The 20,682-nt window shown below is 34.7% G+C and overlaps 1 protein-coding gene and 1 long non-coding RNA gene across 2 annotated transcripts in view; one reads left to right on the top strand and one right to left on the bottom strand.

Moving 5' to 3' along the window:
• Window positions 1-3,687: 3,687 nt before the first annotated feature.
• Window positions 3,688-13,197, bottom strand: LOC111719670. Its single transcript, XR_004232947.1, has 4 exons — window positions 12,617-13,197; window positions 7,072-7,257; window positions 6,206-6,324; window positions 3,688-4,278 (listed from the first exon to the last, which is right to left on the bottom strand). It is a non-coding gene; the product is annotated as an uncharacterized LOC111719670 (long non-coding RNA).
• Window positions 13,198-16,045: 2,848 nt separating this feature from the next.
• Window positions 16,046-20,682, top strand: part of LOC100917667 (cytochrome b-245 heavy chain) — a 40,939-nt gene continuing 36,302 nt past the window's right edge. The window contains exons 1-2 of the mRNA XM_003763471.4: window positions 16,046-16,148; window positions 18,865-18,960. Of these exons, the coding sequence (XP_003763519.1) occupies window positions 16,104-16,148; window positions 18,865-18,960 (141 nt within the window). The 5' untranslated portion in view covers window positions 16,046-16,103. The remainder of the gene's footprint in view (window positions 16,149-18,864; window positions 18,961-20,682) is intronic.

The following is a 20,682-nucleotide window of genomic DNA, read 5'->3' as shown; positions in this document are numbered from 1 at the left end:
TTTATTAATTTTTGTATTTTGCAAAAGACAGTTGGGGTTAAGTGACTTCATATAGGATTTGTTAGCTAGGAAATATTAAGTGCCTGATACTGGATTTTAACTCAGGTTCTCCTGACCCAGGGTTGGTACTCTATGCACTACACCATCTTTATTATTTTTATTATTTTAAGTGATATTTTAAATCTCTTTACAAACATAAGAACATTGTACAATATGGCGGCTATTTATATGAAAAAGATCTGGAGGTTCTAATAGAATACAAGCTTGACTTGAGTTAATGTGGGAATGGGGGCTTGAGGGAGAGAAGGAGGCTAACAGAATCCTAAAATGTATTGAGTAAAAGTATGAGGTCCAGATAACAGAAAATAGATTTCCTACAATCTGAGCTAGTTTTACTGCCTCTAAAATATAATGATCAATTTGGAGCTCAATAAATATGGTAATAGTTGTTGTTCTTGTCCAACTTCAAAATCACATATGTCAATATTAGACCTAGGGAAGAAGAGAAGCCTTAGGGACATCAATAAATTTCTTTTAAAAGTGTGAATAGATTTGCTCTGCATGCTCCCATAAGGGTAAAAATAAAACAAAAATTATTTAAAACTGAATCTGTAATTTCTTTTGTGTAGGGAGTTCCCTAGTGAGCAAACTTCCTCTAGCAATGCAATTCAGCAATGGCAGGGCAGCCTTAGTCTTAGGGAGCTGCCTCAGGGGTGGAGAGGCTAAGTGATCTGCAGAGTCTCCCTCAGACAAGAGTGGTGTCCTTTGTGTAAAGCTATTCTTCCTGAGCCCAAGGGCAGCTCTCTGAATACGAGGCCATTTTGCCTTTCAGGTAAAGGTTACTGAAAGAACTTTCTAAACATAATGTGAATGGCCCTACTACAAATTACTTTTTTTGACCCCTAAAACAGAATTTAGCTTCCCAAGATTTGGGTACAATTGATGTCTTCAATCATTCTTTACCCATTGTTTCCCAAGCTCTTTAACTGGTTTGCCATTTCCTTCCTTCCTTCCTTCCTTCCTCTCTTCTTCCCTTCTTCCCTCCCTCCCTCCCTTCTTCTCTCCCTCTCTTTCTTTCTTCCTTGCTTCCTTCCTTTTTTTCTTTCTTCTTCCTTCCTTCCTTCCTTCCTTCCTTCCTTCCTTCATTCCTTCATTCATTCCTTCCTTCCTTCCTTTCTATATAAAGGCAGATAAAGGAGAAATGTTTTTCATCTGCAAAGACTCAAGGCACAGGAAACTAAAGGAAGATTAAATTTGAGTCTCAAATATACTTTTTTGAATATAGATGTCCAAATTGCAGTAGGGATATTTAAAGTAGTTATTTTGTGTAATAGGACATAAGTACACTCAAAGTCCTTTCCCACTGTTTTTCTCAGAGAAATAAATTACTTTGCTATGTTGGGGGAGAAAGAGAATTTTAAATTGAGAGGTTTGTTTCTGAGTCCAGAACATTCCTTTCTATTGAAATAACTCTTCTCTCTATATTCTGACCCACATCACTAGCGGGGTATTGGTACTCATAAATATTATCTGTGTATCCCATTAATTTAAAGAGCATTATTAGCATACTAGTAGCATAGGGCACTTTACATAATTATAAGAGAGGTCTGTGAAAGCACACCATTTTATGAGCTTTCTAAAAAAAAAAATCACTCAAACATCAACTCCTACAGGAATTCCTATGTGGGAAAAAGAAGCTTTTATGATTAAAAATATAAATTGTTGTTGATATCTTTTGCTTTTACATCACCTACCTTTCTCAATGAATCTCTTCCCCATCCCTTTCAGTGAATTAGTCCTTATAATAGAGAACAGGAAAAAAAAGAATGAAAAAAAATCCACAGAATTAAACAATATTTCAAAAAAAAGTTTGATGTAATATGCAGCATTTCACTTTCACAGTTATGTATGTCTTCTTTGGGGCCAATCTAAGTCATTATAATTTTTCTGCACATGGTTTCTGTTATTTTGCTATTATTATTTTCATTGTTATAAATTGTTTTCCTTCTTTTTACTTCACTTTGCATTTATTCATGTAAGTCTTCCTATGTCTCTATGTATTAATCATATTCAGTATTTATTACAACACAATAATATTCCATCATGTTAATATGACTGTATTTTGTTTAGATATTTACAAATCCATGGGCTTCCATTTTGCTTCTTTGCTCCCAAGAAAATTGATGCTACAACTAAGTTGATGAATATGGAACCTTTTATTTTATCATTGACATCTTTGGGGTATATGCCAAATAATGAAATCTCTGGCTAACAGTGTATAGATAATTTATTTGCATAATTACAAAATATTTTTCATAAAGAATGCACCAAATTCATAGCTAGAAGCTAGAAAGATGTTTGGAAAGGGAAAAATGACTTGGACTTAAAGATGAAATGAAATTTGATCATGGGGAAGGCAGAGGATAGAATCATACCAAACTATTTGGGACACTAATTTCTACCATGAGGCTTGGCTTTTATGCGCATTGAATGCCTCATGACATGATATACCTCTAAGAGCAAAGCACAACAGATTAAGACAAAATCTATATAGGAAATAACATAGAAATAGATTAGGGGAAAAGTTTAATCTTGGCATATCAAAAACTCCATGTGGAACACAAAGTAATTGATGAAGGAATAAACATGTATATGGAAACATGAATCAGAGAATTAAAGTTCAAAATTTATGAGAATGGAAAAATTATCAAGTAAAACAAAGCAAACAATTTTTCCCTAGATAAAGATATAGAAATGGACAAGGCGATTTTCAACTAAGTATTTAACTGAGAGGGAAAAAAGAAAGAGAAAAAAAGAAGAAGAAATAGATAAAGAAATGAAGAAAAAAGAAATCATTCATTTAAAGAAATTCTCTAAACTAAGGAATGTTGACAAATGGGAATAGAGGGTGAAAGAGGAAGATAGGCTATAAGAATAGGGTTATACCAAAATAGTTCGTGCAAATGTTCATTTTTTTTCTTTTTCTTCTGTTTTCTTTTTCTCTTGTGGTTTTTCTGATTTTTTTTTTGTTCTGATTTTTCTCTCCCAATATGATTCATAAGGAAATATGTAAAAAAATGTACATATTTCTTGAATTCCAAAAGTCCATGAACAAAAGCCCAATAACATTGGAAGATTTCAGTTTTCTTTTCAATGATACAAAAAAATCTAACAGACAGATAAACAAAAACATAAAACAACAACAATTGGACAAATTATTGAAAAATTTAGATTTAGAAGGATTGATACCTTTAGAATGGGACCACTAAGAAATATACTTTTTTTCTCAGCATGATAAGTTAAACATAAACCATTTATCAGAACAAAGAAAAACTAAAGATAACTCAAAAAACAAGAAATACTAAATATATTCTTTATTGGCCATAATGTTATAAAATAGTAATACTATAGGGGATACGATCAAAAGACACAGACATAAATGAATCTTAACAATAAAGCCCTTAAATCGTCTTAAGTGGGTCAATGAACCAATTATAGAAACAATTAGTAACTAAATGAAAAACAATGAGAGTAACAAGACAATTATTAAAATTTCTGAGAAATGATTAATGGAGTCCTCAGAGAAAAAATTATATTTCTAAAAACTTATATTCACAAAATAGAAAAAGAAAGATTTATAAAAATCAATACCTATCTTTTCATTAGAAAACCAACAAATAAAGAAACCTAAAATAAGCATAAGAGGAGAAAATTTAAAAATTATAGAACTAGAGAAATGGAAACAGAAAAGAATATGGAACTGATAAGTGAAACTGACTCTTTAAAATGTCTCTCATATGAGTCTTTCAACCCTCCCTCACTTGGGTAGGCTGGATATATAGAGGGTAGAAATGATTCTTCTTTATTCTAGGTTACTCTTTGGAGCTGAGGAATAATTTTCTAGCTCTATCATTATTGTATCCAAATGACTATGCTTTTCCCATTGATTATCAGTTAATAATTACTCAGCCAGATTTAATTTACTTTTAGATATGGGTGTTTACTAAAGTAGCATAGTATTAATAATTAGCACAAATATACACAAATATCCTGTGTGTCTCTATCCAAAGCACATATTTTCCCATAAATACTCACAGAGTCCAGGAGGAAGTAGGCTCAAGGTTGTACACGGTATGTACAAAAGAGTTCTGGAAATTTTGATAGACATTCTTTTTTTCCCTTTTATGGTACTTCTGTGAAGTTTCCTAAGGTTATCTGAGATCGTGGTAGAGTTCTGAAATTGCCCTTTCTTCAGTGTGTCGAGTTTACTTTTGGGATCTAAAACACATGTTACCAACATTGCCATCAACCACTATCCTTCCAGAGGTTAAACTGCTGGTCACCAATGAAAAATCTAAATCCTCTAACCCTTCAAAAATGACAAAACCCTTTTCTGGTTAAGGGGGTTAGAGTGTAAATAGAGACAAAGACTTTTCTCTTCTCTTCTCAAGTGATTTCGTCAGAGGCTTGTCTCTCTCTTACATTTTGACCAGAAACTGAAAAGCTTGGGTTCCAAACTAACTTACTTGCTATTTCATAAAGGTACCCTTAAAGTGTACATAAGATAGCTTAAAGAATTAATCAATTGATTCAATAAAAGTGATCTTTCCTGCTTAAAGTGTCAGAACTAAAGAACCTTGTTAATTATTTTAACTGAGATAAGTTGGTTGATCCATCCAATCATCTCCTACCCTGACATTAATAACATTGGTAAACCATTAGCCAATCTAAATTTAAAAATGATGGAAAATCAAATTAAATGTCAAAAAATAGCAAAATAAAATCACAATAAATCCATAAAAAGATTATAAGAACTAATTATTCAAAATTTCATGTTAACAAAAATGAGTTCAAAAGAAATAGAAAATTATCTACAAAAACATTGTTATATATTTATATAGCTAATAAAATATGCAATGTACTATAAGTAAAGATTATTTATATTATATATGATATTCTATATAAAACATAGTAATAAAATATTATATATATATTAAACATAAAATTCATGGAACCCAAATGAAATACCTTTGTTCTTTAGCCATATTAGAGAAATTCATCTTATTGTTTTCTTTCAGCTGCTACATGATGGCCAATAAAAACAGAAATTAAATTATGATTCTCTACTTAACTTTGTTATAAATACTTGTCCATTTCTAGATTTCTATGATTGTAAATATTATGATTGTTATTAAAACCCTCCAATTTGCCTTCAGTGTTATATTTAATCACAAAAGACCTTCATCCTCCAAATATTTTCCTAATAACCTCTTTTCATCTAAATATTCCATATATTAGGGAGAGCAGTTACCTCTTTTCCCCCCCAATAATCTGCTTCTAGGTTTGTTTGGCAAATTGTTTTGATCTGTGCAAAGGTCAACACTTAAGTAAGAAACACAAAGAGAGAGAAATATTATTATTAAGACTTTTGTGAAACACAAGCCTTAATTGCTGTCAGTTCATATATACTTTGAGAACTTTGCAATTAAAAATTTTGAAGGGTTTCATGGTCTCATCAGGCTGTCAATGCTGTCCGTAATATAAAACTCTCTAGATTTTTCAGTTTTAAATATTTTCATTGGTTTCTATCCCCTCCTTATTCCCTCACCACCAATCCTGCAAAGATTTTTTATTTAAAAATTAATATCATTAACTGAGTAAGAACAATGTTTGCAAAGTTTGAAGTTGTATATGAATTTGAGTTATTATTATCCCTAATTGAAATAGATATGCTCCATTAGTGAGCATTTTCATCTTGGACAGAAAACAGTATTTGATTTTTAAAAATATATTAGTATGTCACAAAAGGAAATTCTGAAAAGATTGAAAACTTCTCAAGAAAAAAATGAGTATGAAATATAGAGCAGTCATGAAATAGAAGGATAAGGCAAATTTTTTTTGTCCTATGACTTTCTTTCCAAATGCCCAGGTTTCTGAGTTAGTTGAAAGAATATGTTAGGTTACACATTATCACAGGATAAATAAAACTGACCTCCTTAGCCCAGAATCCTGCATTATGGAAGCTCTTCCCTTTTAAGGGCAATTGATTTATTTATTAGACCTTCTTCTATACTTCCAGGGATATATGGGGAATTTACTGTATTGTGGCTGTTTTCCTTTCCTAGAAGAAAAACTATCACATTCTCTGTCATTCTGGAACACAGACACAAAAGACACAAAAAGACAGACATACATGTATACATACATGTGTGTAGGAGGATGGATGATAGATAAATTTGAATCTGAGATCAAGTCTGTCCTCAAACACTTCTTAGCTATGTAATTCTGGGCAAGTCACTTAATCTGTCTTCTCAGTTTCTTCATCTGCAAAAAAAATGGAATAATAATTGCATCTCCCTATTCCCAGGGCTGAAGAGAGGTTCAAATAAGATAACAATTGATAAGCACTTTGTAAACCTTAAAGAGCTATATAAATGTTAGTTGTATTGCTATATATAGTAAGTTTCGTTGGAGGACATAGAATAGTTGCTTAAATTTTTAAAAAAGAAATCATTAATTATAACTTGGAAGAGAAAAATGTACTGATTCTAATAGACACCTTTTTACATCTAAATATTAGGACAATTCATATTTTTGGCAGATTTTGGGGGAATCCTTGAGAACTAAGAGTTTTGCATATTTGGCTTTCTAAAAGATTTACACTTCCAGGTGCAGGAACGAAGGTTATCTGTGACTTCCTCAGTTTCTTCTCACTTTCTCTTCAGGATAGCTTTGGTATAGCCTTTTTTTAAGTTCTTGAGGCTTACTATATTCTTTCTGACCTAAAACTAAAGGGTCTGCTTCTTTGAATTTCCAGTAATCGCTTTTTTATACACTGTCCCGTTTTAAGGTTTTCTTCTATTCTTTCATCATATCTGTTACTAAGTTCTTGTCTCATTTACTTTTTCTGTGTCCTAAATGATCCTCTTTCCTTGTAAAAGGAACTTTCAGACCCTAGTAACCCAAAATGGGATCTTACTGACAGCTCTGCCTATTATCAAGGCCTAGGAAAATAGTACCTGTCCATTTATATCACTTCAGGGACTGTGTAAACCAGCAAGTGAGTTCTACCTTGTGAGCATCATTGAATGTGCAGTTGCATCAGCCAACTCAGCCTTTCCACTGTATTGCATGTGCTTGTAGTATCATCATCTGGCTGGCCCGAGGAGTCTGGGATATCTTCCATTCTTATGGCTTTTATAATGCATCCTTTTGTGGAGACATGAGAAATTCTAGGCTGTTTCTGGTTGCATCTGCCTAGAAGAAGCCAATAATGTGATATAAGCACATAGCAGAAATAATGCTGTCCTTGCTCCTTGGGCTTAGTTTGTCCCTGTGCCTTTTCCCTATGTATTTATCTACATGGAAAAATGCCAAATACTTGGGTTTGAAAATTTGGTAAACCTAAATCCTAGAGCCATTTGGAATTTATTAGGCAAATCTTATAATAACCATCTTTCTCGAGGTACAGAGGCCAATGATTCTATACTGTTTCCCTCTCATTAAAGAGCTTCTTTTAGCTCTGGACTTATGTAATGTGGGATAGACCAGTTGCAGTCCTGAAGAGAAATTTGGTCTATATTAGGAACGAGACACCTTCTTTCACTTTCTTTCCTTCTTTACATCCTTATCCCAGAGTCCTAAGTTTAGGCTCACGTTTAGGGTTCTTCCAAATGAAGGAAGTAGAAAGGTCCTCAATGCACAGTATGAGTCAGTATAGTAATTTATTCATTCCATCCAAAAGGAATTCCAAACACAAAAACTCACAAGCTAAATCACATTGGCAAAGATCCAACTACTGTTTTCCTAAACAGGAAAATTTATATTTCAAATTATCAAGACATTAATTTGTAAGACTATTAAATTCTAATTTCACCTTGATTCTGCACTGCCCAAACAATTTGTTTTAGGTCCATTTCTGTTTCCCATCTATTAATGGTAATTTTTTCTAACACAGAAACTTCCTTCATCACCCAGTTCTGAGTCAGTGCCTCAGGATTTTGTACATAATGAACTTACAAGACTGTGTCCAAGACTATTTGAGGCCATTTTAATATTTTTGTTGATTACTCATGCTCAGGTAAGAAAATATTAACTAGATGAGACAGTTAAGGGCTCTGAGATTCAGTTAGTCTTGTCTTAGTGCATTATCTGTTATGTACAAGTCATTATTTCTGCTAAGGTTGGAGAGAGGGTGAGCCACCCATTTCTCACATCTCATGGGAAACCCAGGGAGAGAAAACTATTTACCACATGTTCCAAAGGCAGAAAGTAAGAAAATTACAACTCTCTTTTTTAAACTGATGCAACTCCTTCCTGCCATCATTATCACCACTCTCAGTAATAATGAAATTGCTTTCATTTCAAACTGCCTGAGTCCTTCAGCATTAAACCTGTATGTCAGTCAGTCAAAAACATTTATTTATCAATAACTTAGTATACACTAAGCACTGGGAAAACAAAGAAAAGAACCAAAAAAATGGTTTCTACCCACAAGGCGCTCATATACTACTGGAGAAAATAATGTGTAAAAATTGTACCCACAAGAAAACGGAAGATACTCCATAGAAAGGACTGAAATTTTCCTGCTAAAAAGATAAGAAGGGTCAATAGCCAAAGGAACAAATTAGATGAACCCAAGAAAAGAATTTTTGCTTATTTCCAGGCAAGAGGTTCTGCTTTTTTAAAAAAGAGCTGGATAAAACCTTGGGGATTAAAAGAACATAGCAGCAACCATTATCCCCTTGAAGACATAGCCAAGGATTAGATTTGAGCAAAAAAGCTGAAGACTATATGCTCAGGATATCATCATCTGGTGGAGATATTCCTTGTTCCCTCAGTCTAGCTAGTGAGGTTTCTTATCTTCTTAGCAGGAGATTTTCAATCCTCTCTATGGATTATTTTCTACTTTCTTGTATATACTATGTTTTTGCACATTGTCTTCTCCATTAGCATGTGAGCTCCTTGAGGGCAGAAATCATGGTTTTGCTCTTCTTTGTATTCCCAGTGCTTAACACATTTCAACTCTTCAATAAATGTTTTTTGACTGCCTGACATTCTGGTTTAGTGCTGAATGTTCAGCTAAACAATATCCAGACAAATGCTTAAAGTAGACTAAAACAGAGAAATAGCTGGGGAAGACTATCCATGTGACTCAGCAGCATCCAATAGAAACCTTGAGACAAACAGAGGTGAGCCCAGGAGCCACAGTGACATCGTTAGATAATATCTGTAACCTTGTAGCATCAGAGGCATAGAGTTGCTCCTCTCTAAAAAGTCCCATGGCCAGTTCTTTATTTGGCCTTATTTCTTGGGTTAGTACAAAAGTCTGGGTCTGAGAATTTACAGAAATTCCCAATTTAGGAAATTATATTAAAATTTTACAGGAATTCCCAATTTAGGAAATTATATTTAAAAAGAAATTTATTATTATTCAGCACAGCAAACAGGCAAAAGAAAAGACATGCATTCTATATGGCAAGATAAACAGAGTTTCATTCCCATGGATACAAGAAACTCATCCTATGTGAGAGGGAAAAAACATGCACAATGCTGGGGATTAGGAATGGAAGTGACATAACCTGGAAATGGCTTGGTGAAGAATAAGTAATTGATGCCAAATGGAGGTGGGGAGAGGCAGATTCCTAATCAGACTCAGATGTGCTTGAGAAAAAGCACTTATCAATGAAATGTTTGCCTTCAGCAAGGTTCTCGTAGGGGGAGTTCCTTTATCGTGACCAGCAACTGGGAGAGGATATGAATGGGCTAATGGGGAGAAGGCAGGGACAAGGCTGGGATGACTACCACAGATGGCCAGGAGTTTAATGCAGTCAGAAGCTGAAAGCACTAACTACTTGATACAAGGTTAGCATAAGCCAGAATGATGGAAAATTACAGCCTTAATTTTCTTTTCCTGTATGCTATATGGACATTAGGATCATTTAGCCTAAGTAACTCCATACTAGAATTATTTATAACTATAATATCAAATAATATAAAAATTACTATAACTATAATATCAAACAATATAAAATTATAATTATCACAGGCACACATTCCCCAAGTATATCCATACTCATTTGCCCACCATACATGTTTCCTGACCACACATGCTCCCTTCATATCTCTCTCCATGTGGATTCTCACTGTCTCTATATATATGTATATTCTTCTAACTGATCTAAATATTCTAACTGTACATCTAAATGATGTACATTTTTAGAACAAATTCTAGTTTTGTGACAAAAATATTGTATCATGTTTCTATTATTATCCTATTTCATTAAGTTTTTTGCTTTTATATTCAGATGACTCTCAAAATTAACCAAAAGCAGAACCAGTTAATATTTTGAACCTAGAGTATCTGTATATTGGGGAATTCATATCCCAAAGGTAATTTGTGGAGTTGTCCCCTGTTGCTACATTTTCTTCAATATGTAAAATTATATGTCCTTATCAAGGTCATGGGTTTCAGATATTAGCTCAGAGCAAGATTATTTGTATTTCCTGGCAGGTGAGATTCTATTTGGGGGTTTTCCCAACAGAACACTTTGAGCTCTCACTTTTACTTGAAATTGGGGGAATAGAACAGGAGAGTGAAATACCATGAAACAAAGAAACTGAGAGAGGCAAATAATAAGTACCCTATTACCAGCTGTACCTAGGCTGTAAGTCAACGAAAAGAAAAAAAAGTGGTTAAGGGAGTTTCACCCACAAACCATAAATACAATTCTGTACATGTGATGTACCAACTATAATGTGAGGGGAAAACAATAATACTCAAATAATTCGTTTAAGGTTAATAGCCAAAATACCCATACAATCCAACAGCCTTACATTATGACAATTAATAATCTCATGACAATGAATAATAATTTCATCTGGTTATGATCTCCTCACAGGCAGTCCTTGCTCAGAAATGTGTCTGAAGTTATAGACGAATCACAACAGAGGAAGCCAAGATTTTGAAGCAAGCTGTATTGGACTAAAATAGAGAAATCTGGGTGCCCTTCATTTGGGAAATGTCCAAACAAATTATGATGTAGAAATGTAATGGAATATTATTGTGTCATAAAATGATGGTTTCATAAAAACCAGGAAGGCTTGTATGAAATGAACAAGATCGGGAGAATAATTTATATAGCAATAACATCATAAAGGAAAATAGTTTTGAAAAATTTAAGAGATACAGCCCCTTACTACAACTCCAGAGAACCAATGATGAGGCAAGCCCATTTCCTGTTAGAGAGGTAAAGGGCCCAAGGTACAAAATAAAACATCCATGTTTGGGTGAAATGGGTGAAAAAACAGTTCTTTTTTTGTTGGGGATGTTTTGGAGGAGGGAGAAAGAAGCTAGTGATAGTGCTGCTAAAAAAAAAAGAAGAGAGAGAGTGACAGAAGAGAGAGACAGAGAGAGCGAGACAGAGGGAGCGAGAGACAGAGACAGAGAGAGAGAGTGAGACAGAGAGCAAGAGAGAGACAGAGACAGAGAGACAGTGAAAGAGATACAGAGAGAAAGAGCAAGGGAGAGAGAAACAAAGACAGAGAGACAGTGAGACAGAAAAAGGGAGGAAGGGAAGGAGAGAGAGAGGGAGAGGGAAAAGGGAAAAAGAGAGGGAAAGGGGAGGAGAGACAGAGACAGTAAAAGGAGACAAGGAAGCAGGGAGGAAAGGAGAGAAAGAAAGAAAGAAGGAAGGAAGAAAGAAAAGGCATTGAAATATTTTTTTAATGACCAGAAGACGGAAATATTCTCTGAAGGAAGCAAAAAAAGAAATAAACAGTTATAGGTGCTTCTTATTTATAAGATACTGTACTAAGCCATAGAAACTAAAATACAAGCAAAAAATAAAAACAGTCCCACCTTTAAGGTTTGATTCTAAAGAAAAGCAGAAGGACAGCTTTGAAAATAACAAGTTGAATTTTATATATTACATATACATACACATTTATATATTAAAAGCAAGCTATATGAAATAGAGTCACAATTTCACATATAATCCTGTTTTTCTGTTCTACATATCTTCTAGTATAGAGCATTAATTTTTTCATGTTAAGTTCAGAATGCAAAATAAAATTTAAAAAAGAAACAATGAATAGCAAGGAGAACAGGAATGAGAAAGGAAGGAGAAATGTGGGAAAGCATGGGATATTGAAAAAGGAACAATATGAAGAGATATATTTTGCTTGAACATTGGACAGAGAGAGATGCCTTGCTAACATCAAAGCTGAAGATACCAGGGGAATTGAGTAGGAGAACTAGGGCAAGAAGAAGGGGCAAATGCCAATTTCCTACATAGCTCAGGGAAGTCTTTTTGAGAACATTTTCTCTGGTCAATTTGAGGAGTAAGTGCTATTTTAGCAAGCACACTGGTGTCAACCAATCTGGATGTCATGTTATCCTGAGTCAGTTACAAATCCTTGTAACTAAAAATAAGATTACAAAAATAGAAAGTCCAAAATATAATTGATCTGAAGACACCATTCAAATCTTTTTTGCTTTTACTTGCTTTCGTTTTATACAAAATAGAATTATATAGTGAGTTTAATATAAGAATAGCATTTCACTGACTCTGAGATGGGTCCCCTTGGATTAAGTTAGGTGATTTCCTTCACTTACTTTCCAGTGATAATTTCTCTCTGAAAAGGGTTGTTGTTGCTTGTCTTTCATTCTGGAAGAGGACCATGACATCAGAGAGGTGATGCTGTGACATGCAGGTGAATTAGATTTAAGTGAGGGAGGGCTGGGCAAAGTCACCTGCCTCCCTTCTCCGCCAGCAGAGCCATCTGGGTCCAGCAGCCAGATAAAGATCAGGATGACTAGAGATGGCTCTCGATGCAGCGGGAGACCTTGAACTTTTTAAGCTAAAGTCTTCATCAGATCTCCGTTTGGAGGGAGCAGCTTGACCAAGATCTACCACCTTCCTCAAAGACTTTCCTCTAACGGTAAGATCATGTCCCCTTTCAGGAACAGAATTGCTCAACAGCCAACAGGGCAAAGCTCACTGTGTCAATACTTTGCCCTTCCTTCAGCAAATCCTCACACCTCTAGATATGAGGAATTGTCCATTGCCTAGTACTGTGTCCCGGAAATAAAAAGTACCTAATAAATTTACAACTCATTTAGAGGAATAAAACTGGTGCTGGTCATTACAATACTTAAGAAGATGTCAGAAAGTTGGCCTCCAGTTCCACCCTTTGTAAAATTTGTCCCCCTGTTATCTCTTAGGTGGAGGGATATTGAAACTTCCCATATATGCTCATAGAAGTTATCTCTGCTCAAGGGAAGTTGCTTCAATATGCTGGGAGGGCAAGAGGGAGTATTGCTTCCTGTTGTCTCTCTAACTACTTTTTAAGTTAAGGGAAGGGGGGAGGGGGATTTCCAACTGAAACCCCAAATAGGGCAATGTCCCCAAGTGGCTCTTACTGGCGCTGGACCTTGCTTTTATGTTCATCAGTGAATGGCCTCATTTGTAAGCATAACGACTAGACAAGGGATTTAATTGATATAGGAAATTCTATCAATGTAAGTTGGTACCTTCTCTGCAATGTACAGTCTTAGAGGTTCCCTGGAGCAGAGGGTTCAAACATGTGGCCAACTGTCTACATGTAGCCTACAACACTCTCAGGTGTGGCCTGAAGCAGATTACAACATAATTAAGAAATATTTAACTAAATAAATTAAAATACAATAAAACATAAACTAAGTCAATATATAGCAACAGGGATATTTACTTAGCAATTGCTGTTATTTAGTCTTGTCTGACTCCTGTGAACCAATAACACACCAGCATTGTCCATGGGGTTTTCCTGGCAAAAATACTGGAGTAGTTTGTCATTTCCTTCTCTAGTGGATTAAAGCAAACAGAAATTAAGTGACTTGGCCAAGTCACACAACTAGTAAAAAGTCCGAGACTATATATGAATTCAGTTCCTCCTGGCTCCAGGGTCAGTGCTTTACCCACTGTGCCACATAGCTGCCTCTCTGTAATTTCAAAAATGAAAACAAAACAAACAACAAAATGAGTAAATTATTCCAAAAAAAGATTCTTCTCTATTTCTTTTTTTCTCAAAATGATTGGAGTGGGGAAGAGAAGAGAATTTTAACAGGGGAGGAAATAGACAAATAATGTACCATTTCTTGATTAGTTGCTAGTTTAGTATTTTTGCAATCTATCTTTTTTGGGAGGGGAGAGCAAATTATTTTTTTGTTTTAATCTGCGGGTGAGAGTAGAATAGATTCTCTTTCATAAGAACAAAGTTGTTCAGGGACAAAAGTAATGGATTTTTAGTTAATGCTATTATCCTTCCATGTCCTCCTTCTCTCATTCTTCTCTCCTTCCCAACACCTTTTCTCCCATCACACTTCCTATTTCAATTCCCTTTTCTTCTCACTACTATTTATACCCATCCCTTTAACAGTTAAAGTCAATTTCGAGCACTTAGTGGACAGCAAATTCAATACAAGCTAAATGTGATATGGCAGCCAAAAAGAGCTAATGTGCTCAAGAGACAGCATGGTGTAACAGATAGGGAACTATACTTAGATCCCAGGGGAAGTGGCTTCAAAGCCTGCCTTTGATTAGCTGTGTGACCCCAGGTAGATCACTCTCCCTCATCTGTCAAATGAAGAAATTGGACTACATGACCTCCAAAGTCCCAGCCAATCTATCCTTTGATTTTACGATGCCCTAGGAGAGATAGAATGAACAGAATTAAGCTGGAAAGATAATAATCCACTGGATTTTGACCTAGTCATACCACATTAAGAGATTGTTGAGAATCACACATCAAGAATCATTTTATCAGGATGGATAGGGATAAATTGCAGATCATTCAGAGGAATGCAACTGAGGAGGATCTCTAGATCTTGCTGTAGGATGACCGGTTAGCCTGAAGATGATTAAATTTAAGTGAAATATGATAATAAACTTCACAAATTTGAAAGGTTGTTGTAGGTTACAGGGGCAGTTAGATGACTTAATTGATGGAATGCTGATCTTGGAATCAGGAAGACAAGAATTCAAACCCATACTCAGACACTTACTGTGTGACCTTGGACAAGACATTTTCCTTGTTTGTCCAGTTTCTTCACTTATAAAATGAGCTAGAGTAGGAAATGGCACACCAGTGCAGTATTTTTGTCAAGAAAACCCCAAATTGGGTCATGAAAAATAAAACATAACTAAAAAAATGAACAAATTATCTGAAAAAGAGGGGCTAAAGTTATTCTGCTTGACATCTGCTTGAGAGCAGAACCAATGTATGGAAAATTCAAAGAAGCAAATTTTGAAAAACTTCCTAAGTCAAAGGAATGCAAAAGTATAATGAGCTATCTTGGGGAGGTAGTGGGTTCCCTGTTTCTTGAAATTTTTTAAGAAAAGACCTGCTCCTTGGAAATATTGTAGAAGTGATTCTTGATCTGGTATAAGTCAGCCTAACTGGAGGACCTATAACAAAATCCTGGCCTCTAAGTCTGCTAAGAGGCCTGAAAGCCCTTGATTTCGTGATATACTGATCTCTCTTAGGACTTACATGCTAAACCCAAAAGAGAAAATTCTGATCTTTAGACCCAGCAATTTGTCAAATACCCTTCCTGAGTTCAAGAGTTAAAGCAACAGTTACTTTATCTGTTTAATGTGCTTTTTTGTTTGTTTGTTTCTTTTGCTGGGCCTAGAAGGATGGATATATTTAAACATTTTACAAAATGACTAGTTAAGAATGAGTTAATAATTAGAATTTAAAAAAAAACTCTTGGTGCACAAAATGCCCATAAATTCAAGTAGCAGTCACATTTTAAAATTCAAACCTTGCTTCTTAAATCAAGAAAAGAGTTCTGTTTATATATATATATATATATATATATATATATATATATATATATATGTAATTGCAACATTAAAAAAATCATACTTAAAAATGTCTCTGTGATTTAAATATTTAAAATGAGCAGGGAAATAATTCTTTATTGACCAATGGTTACCTAATTTCTGATAGTAGAAAAGGAAATAGATTTCTCACCAGTGTGACTATTTTCACTTCCTCATGGGAAAAAGGGGCATAGTACAGAAAAAAGGGTGCAGTCAGGGCATTCATCTCGAGCAGTCATGGGTAACTGGGCAGTGAACGAAGGGCTCTCCATCTTTGTCATTGTGAGTACAAAATGAATAGTTGATTCTTGCTTGTTTCTGTTCTTTCTGGAAATGAAAAATAGCAAAGGACCCTACTCCTTCTCCCCACCCTAAACATGTTCGTTAGAACTCATTTAATTTGCCTTTATCAGTACATGTCTGTTAAAATACCATTTCCATCATTTTCATGGAAATAAAGTATTGGGAAAGAAAAGTAATTTTTGTCTGTTTTTTAAAATATCTTTAAGTTATGCTGAGTGATTAAATTAACGGACTTTTCATGGTGGAAGAAAGCTACATTTCATGCTAATGAATCCAGATTCTGAATTTTTATGCTTTTTAGTGTCTCTATTGCTATTCATAGTGTGTTTATATTCTTATATATGTGCTTATATAAAAATAATGTCTACTTAAAATGTTCATCTGATTTCCCAAAGTAGTATGGAACTCTCACTAATGAGAATTTTGTTTCTCATATGAATCATACTAAAATATTCAAAATTCCTAGCTTCTTTCCCTTCCCCTCCTTTCCTTTTTGCTTTACTTTGTCTAAACTTTAAACAGAAGTTATCTATGATAAGTAAATTTCAAATAAATTAGCCATGAATATATGGATAATAATAGCTGAAATTTATATAGCATGTAGAAAGTGAGGTTTGAACCCAAGTTTTTCTGATTCTGTGTCCAGTACTCAAGTCATAATGCCAGATTGCCAAAGGGAGTTTCTATAAGCCAAAGATTAGCTATACTATTGTTTTATTCATTTTAAAATAGGAAACATTCTTTCCTGTTCTATTTAAATCTGAAAATAATACACTTCATCCTTTAAATGAGATTCAAAGCTCCAATTACAAAAGAAAAAAAAAAAAAAAAAAAGCAGATAGCTTCCTAGAAGAAGGGCAGGCTTGAATTTCTACTCTTCCTTTTCAATGCTTTGTAAGCCAGTCAGACCAGTTAGGATCTCTAACAGATAAAAGCAGGTAAAACAGATTTGCTGAGATCTTGGAATTGTACCTTCGATTTCTCTGTCTGCTGGATGGCCTTGACTATAAGTCACTTTCCTACCAGTCAGGTTCAGAAGAAACCTGGACATCCCCCTAAACATATTCCCCAAAGTATTATTCATCAAGGTGACTTAAAGACCAGAGACAGAAGCTATAGTCACAGAGACAGATGTAAAAACAAAACAAAAGTGATTGACAACATGAGAAAAGGAGAAGTAGCTTTAAATATTTTTTTAATTATAAAGGAAGACAAGTTTTTTATAGTCTTTTGGTTTTTATGACCTTTTAGTCTTTCATGTTTTTTTATAGTCTTGCCAGATTAAAGGCAGAGCAGAGCAACTCAGGGAGCCTGATGCAAAGACTCCCTCATTGTCAATGGTACCCCCTCCCACAGCAGGTCAATTCTGGACTGACCCTTATTCTGACCAAGGGCACCATCTCCTTTCCCACTGAGACCCTTGGGGACTCTTCATGCTCTCTACATCTTCTCTTCAAAAAGTAAATGCAGCATGTGCGAAAAGCCTGTGGGACTTTGGAGAGAAAATGAAACAGCTTCTCTTCCCTTTCTCTCTTATTTTCTTCATGAACTGCTTAAACCAGATTCCACTCCCTCTTTAATGTAAAATCTGCCTCTGGATAAGAGAACATATAATGACATCATTTTTTTAAAGTCTTAAAAGTTTATATTTGAAAAAATAAAATTTTCTTAAGAATTAATTTAAAAAAAAAAGCTTTTATTTAATACTTATCTAAGGTCAGATCCAGGGAAGAAAGAAGGAAAAGGGAGCAAGTTAGAAGAATAAACAAACCAATAGTAAAGGAAGTTAGACAAGCACAATTGAAATGACACTTATTATCTAGAGTGAAGGGCCATAAGCAAATGAGTGCTTTAGATATTTAAGAAAGAAGAGAAAGGAAGGAGAAAGAGAACAAGGAAATAGATGAGTTACCTTCATGTAGTCCTTTTGTTGTTGTTCAGTTATACCTGACTCTTTGTGACCCCACAAAGATTTCTTGGCAGATACTGGACTGGTTTGCCAATTCCTTCTCTAGCTCATTTTACATATGAGGAAACTGAGGCAAACAGGGCTAAATTTGAATTCAAGGAGATAGGTCTTCAATCTATGCTGACCTGGCAATCTATCCACTGGACTACTTAGCTGCCCCTATGTAGTGCTTTACAATTGACAAAATGCTTAGCATTTTATTTTTCCCTTCAAGACAGCTCTATAAAACAGGTGATACAGGTTTGAGAAATCCTTCTTTAGAGATAAAGAAAGAAAGAAAGAAAGAATGAAAGAAAGAAAGAGAAAAATTTTGTGCTATTCTCTCATTTGGTCCTCCTAACAGCAACCAGGTAAGTACTATTATTATCCATATTTATACGTTTATGTGTTCCTATGGACTTGCCCACAGTCACTCAGCTCGAATCTGAGATGGAATTGGAACCTGAGTTCTTCATCCTAGGTTCTCTATCCATTGTAAAATTAGTTGAGGAAATTAAGGTTGGAAGAAGCTAAGGATTTGCCTAAGGATATGTCATGTTTTAGTAATCTTGTTGGCACAGTTCCAGGACAAAGCTCGGGCTACCTTAGCTGTGCAGGACCTAGGGTCCCTGAGGATCCTGATGTGGTTGGCAGATAGTGGTCCTGAGGTGGAAATAACATTCTTCATGATATCTACCCTTATAATACACATAAAAACAGTTTGACAAAATGCTTTGTTCTTTGCAGTTGGTGTGGCTAGGGTTAAATGCCTTCCTCTTTGTGTGGTACTACCGAGTTTATGATGTTCCAGACAAGTATTTTTATACACGCAAGCTTCTTGGGGTAAGTGTGAAGCCATCCTGCGTTCAAAGTCACCATGCTACAGTCATTATTCAATATTCCTTTGGATGTTTTTCCTTAACCATCTTCTCCCACTCTGAGAAATGAAAAATTTTTAAATATACGAGTTCTTAGCATTTTTTTTATATCGTGGACCCTTTTAGCAGCCTCATGAAGCCTATGATTCCTCTCTTCAACACAATGATTTTAAATGCATAACAAAATTTAAAAGGTTAAAAAGGAAGTAAATTACATTTAAATTCAGCTATAATATTTTTGAGGATCTCAGGTCAAGAATCTCTGTTTTAATATGAAATATAGGAGGTATAATAATTATATAGAGTGTGGCATCTTGTGAACTTTTAAAAAATGAGCTTTAGCATATGTGTTTCCTGTGTACTGAAAGTTACATTTATATGACTTAGCAAATAATAACTGCCAAAAGTTGTCTTTTAATAATAATAATGAACTTGATGATATGAAAATAAGAATAATAAATTGTATTACTTATTCTTGATAGAGAAATAAATCCCTTTTGGGTCTTGGTCATGGCTGGACCTGAGTTGATGGTTGATGAGTGAAACTTTACTTTCCCTTTCAGTTCCTTCCTTTCTCTTCCTTTCACCAAGAAAAAAAAATTCTTACTTTCTAAAATCTGCCCTTCTAGATTCAGATCCACAAAAATTCATTTTTCCCTTTCTCTCCTTCCTTCCCCACCATGACTAATACCTAGAATTTCCCACTGTCAGGTTCCATAGCTCTTTATAGCCTTCCAAAGTTATAATTGGTTAATCTGACAAATTAACAAAGGCAAATGAGGAAGTCAAGGCCTCCAATTGTTTCCCAGAATACACAAGGGCAATTTAATGTGATGTTCTATAGATAGGGACCATGGAAAGCCAATAGAATAAACATTTTGGGGAAGGTGGGATTTTGGAAACTCTTTAAATCTTATCCTATAATTAAGAGTCCTCAAACTACAGCCTACAGGCCAGATACGGCAGCTGAGGACGTTTATCCCCCTCACTCAGGGCTATGAAGTTTCTTTATTTAAAGGCCCACAAAACAAAGTTTTTGTTTTTACTATAGTCCAGCCCTCCAACAGTCTGAGGGGCAGTGAACTGGCCCCCTATTTAAAAAGTTTGAGGACCCCTGCATAAGTGATTGTGATTTTTGTGCATGGGAGATCTGCTTTCAAACATCATTTTTTTTTCTTCAAAAATGTTCTTCCAAAAAAGTCATGAAGACTTTAAGATACTATGTAATTGGTTACACCTATCTAAACAGGTTAAGATGGAGCTTAGGAATTGAGGGATGGGGAGAGAAGATGAGGGAAACACAATTCAGAATTATATTTTAGCTTCTGGATCTTTTCTTCATTAGAAATAGAAATTATTCTTATTGTCTTAAGGAAGGTAATTAATGAACTGCTGATAGAATTTCTTGTTGAACAAAATGGTGGTTTAGGAAAGACTATTGGACTAATAGTCTTTTCTCAGCCCTATCCTTCCTGGGTACTGTAGTTCTTTTAGTGCCCACAATCATAAAATAAAGCCGGTAATTCCAAAGAAAGGTTGCTAGCTTGATTAATAAGAATTTAGATTGAGTTAACCTAAATAAGCAAAAGGCCTTTAAAAAGGCACTGCTTCATTTCAAAAGATCAATTCTGAGTTAAATTGCCATAGGTTCATTGATTTACTCATTCTCAAAACTTGACATTTATAT

The sequence above is a fragment of the Sarcophilus harrisii genome, chromosome 3 (assembly GCF_902635505.1).
Source record: "Sarcophilus harrisii chromosome 3, mSarHar1.11, whole genome shotgun sequence".
In the NCBI taxonomy this organism is placed as follows: Eukaryota; Metazoa; Chordata; class Mammalia; order Dasyuromorphia; family Dasyuridae; genus Sarcophilus; species Sarcophilus harrisii.
The sequence above is the reverse complement of the archived record's forward strand: the minus strand, read 5'-3'. Positions and strand labels throughout refer to the sequence as shown.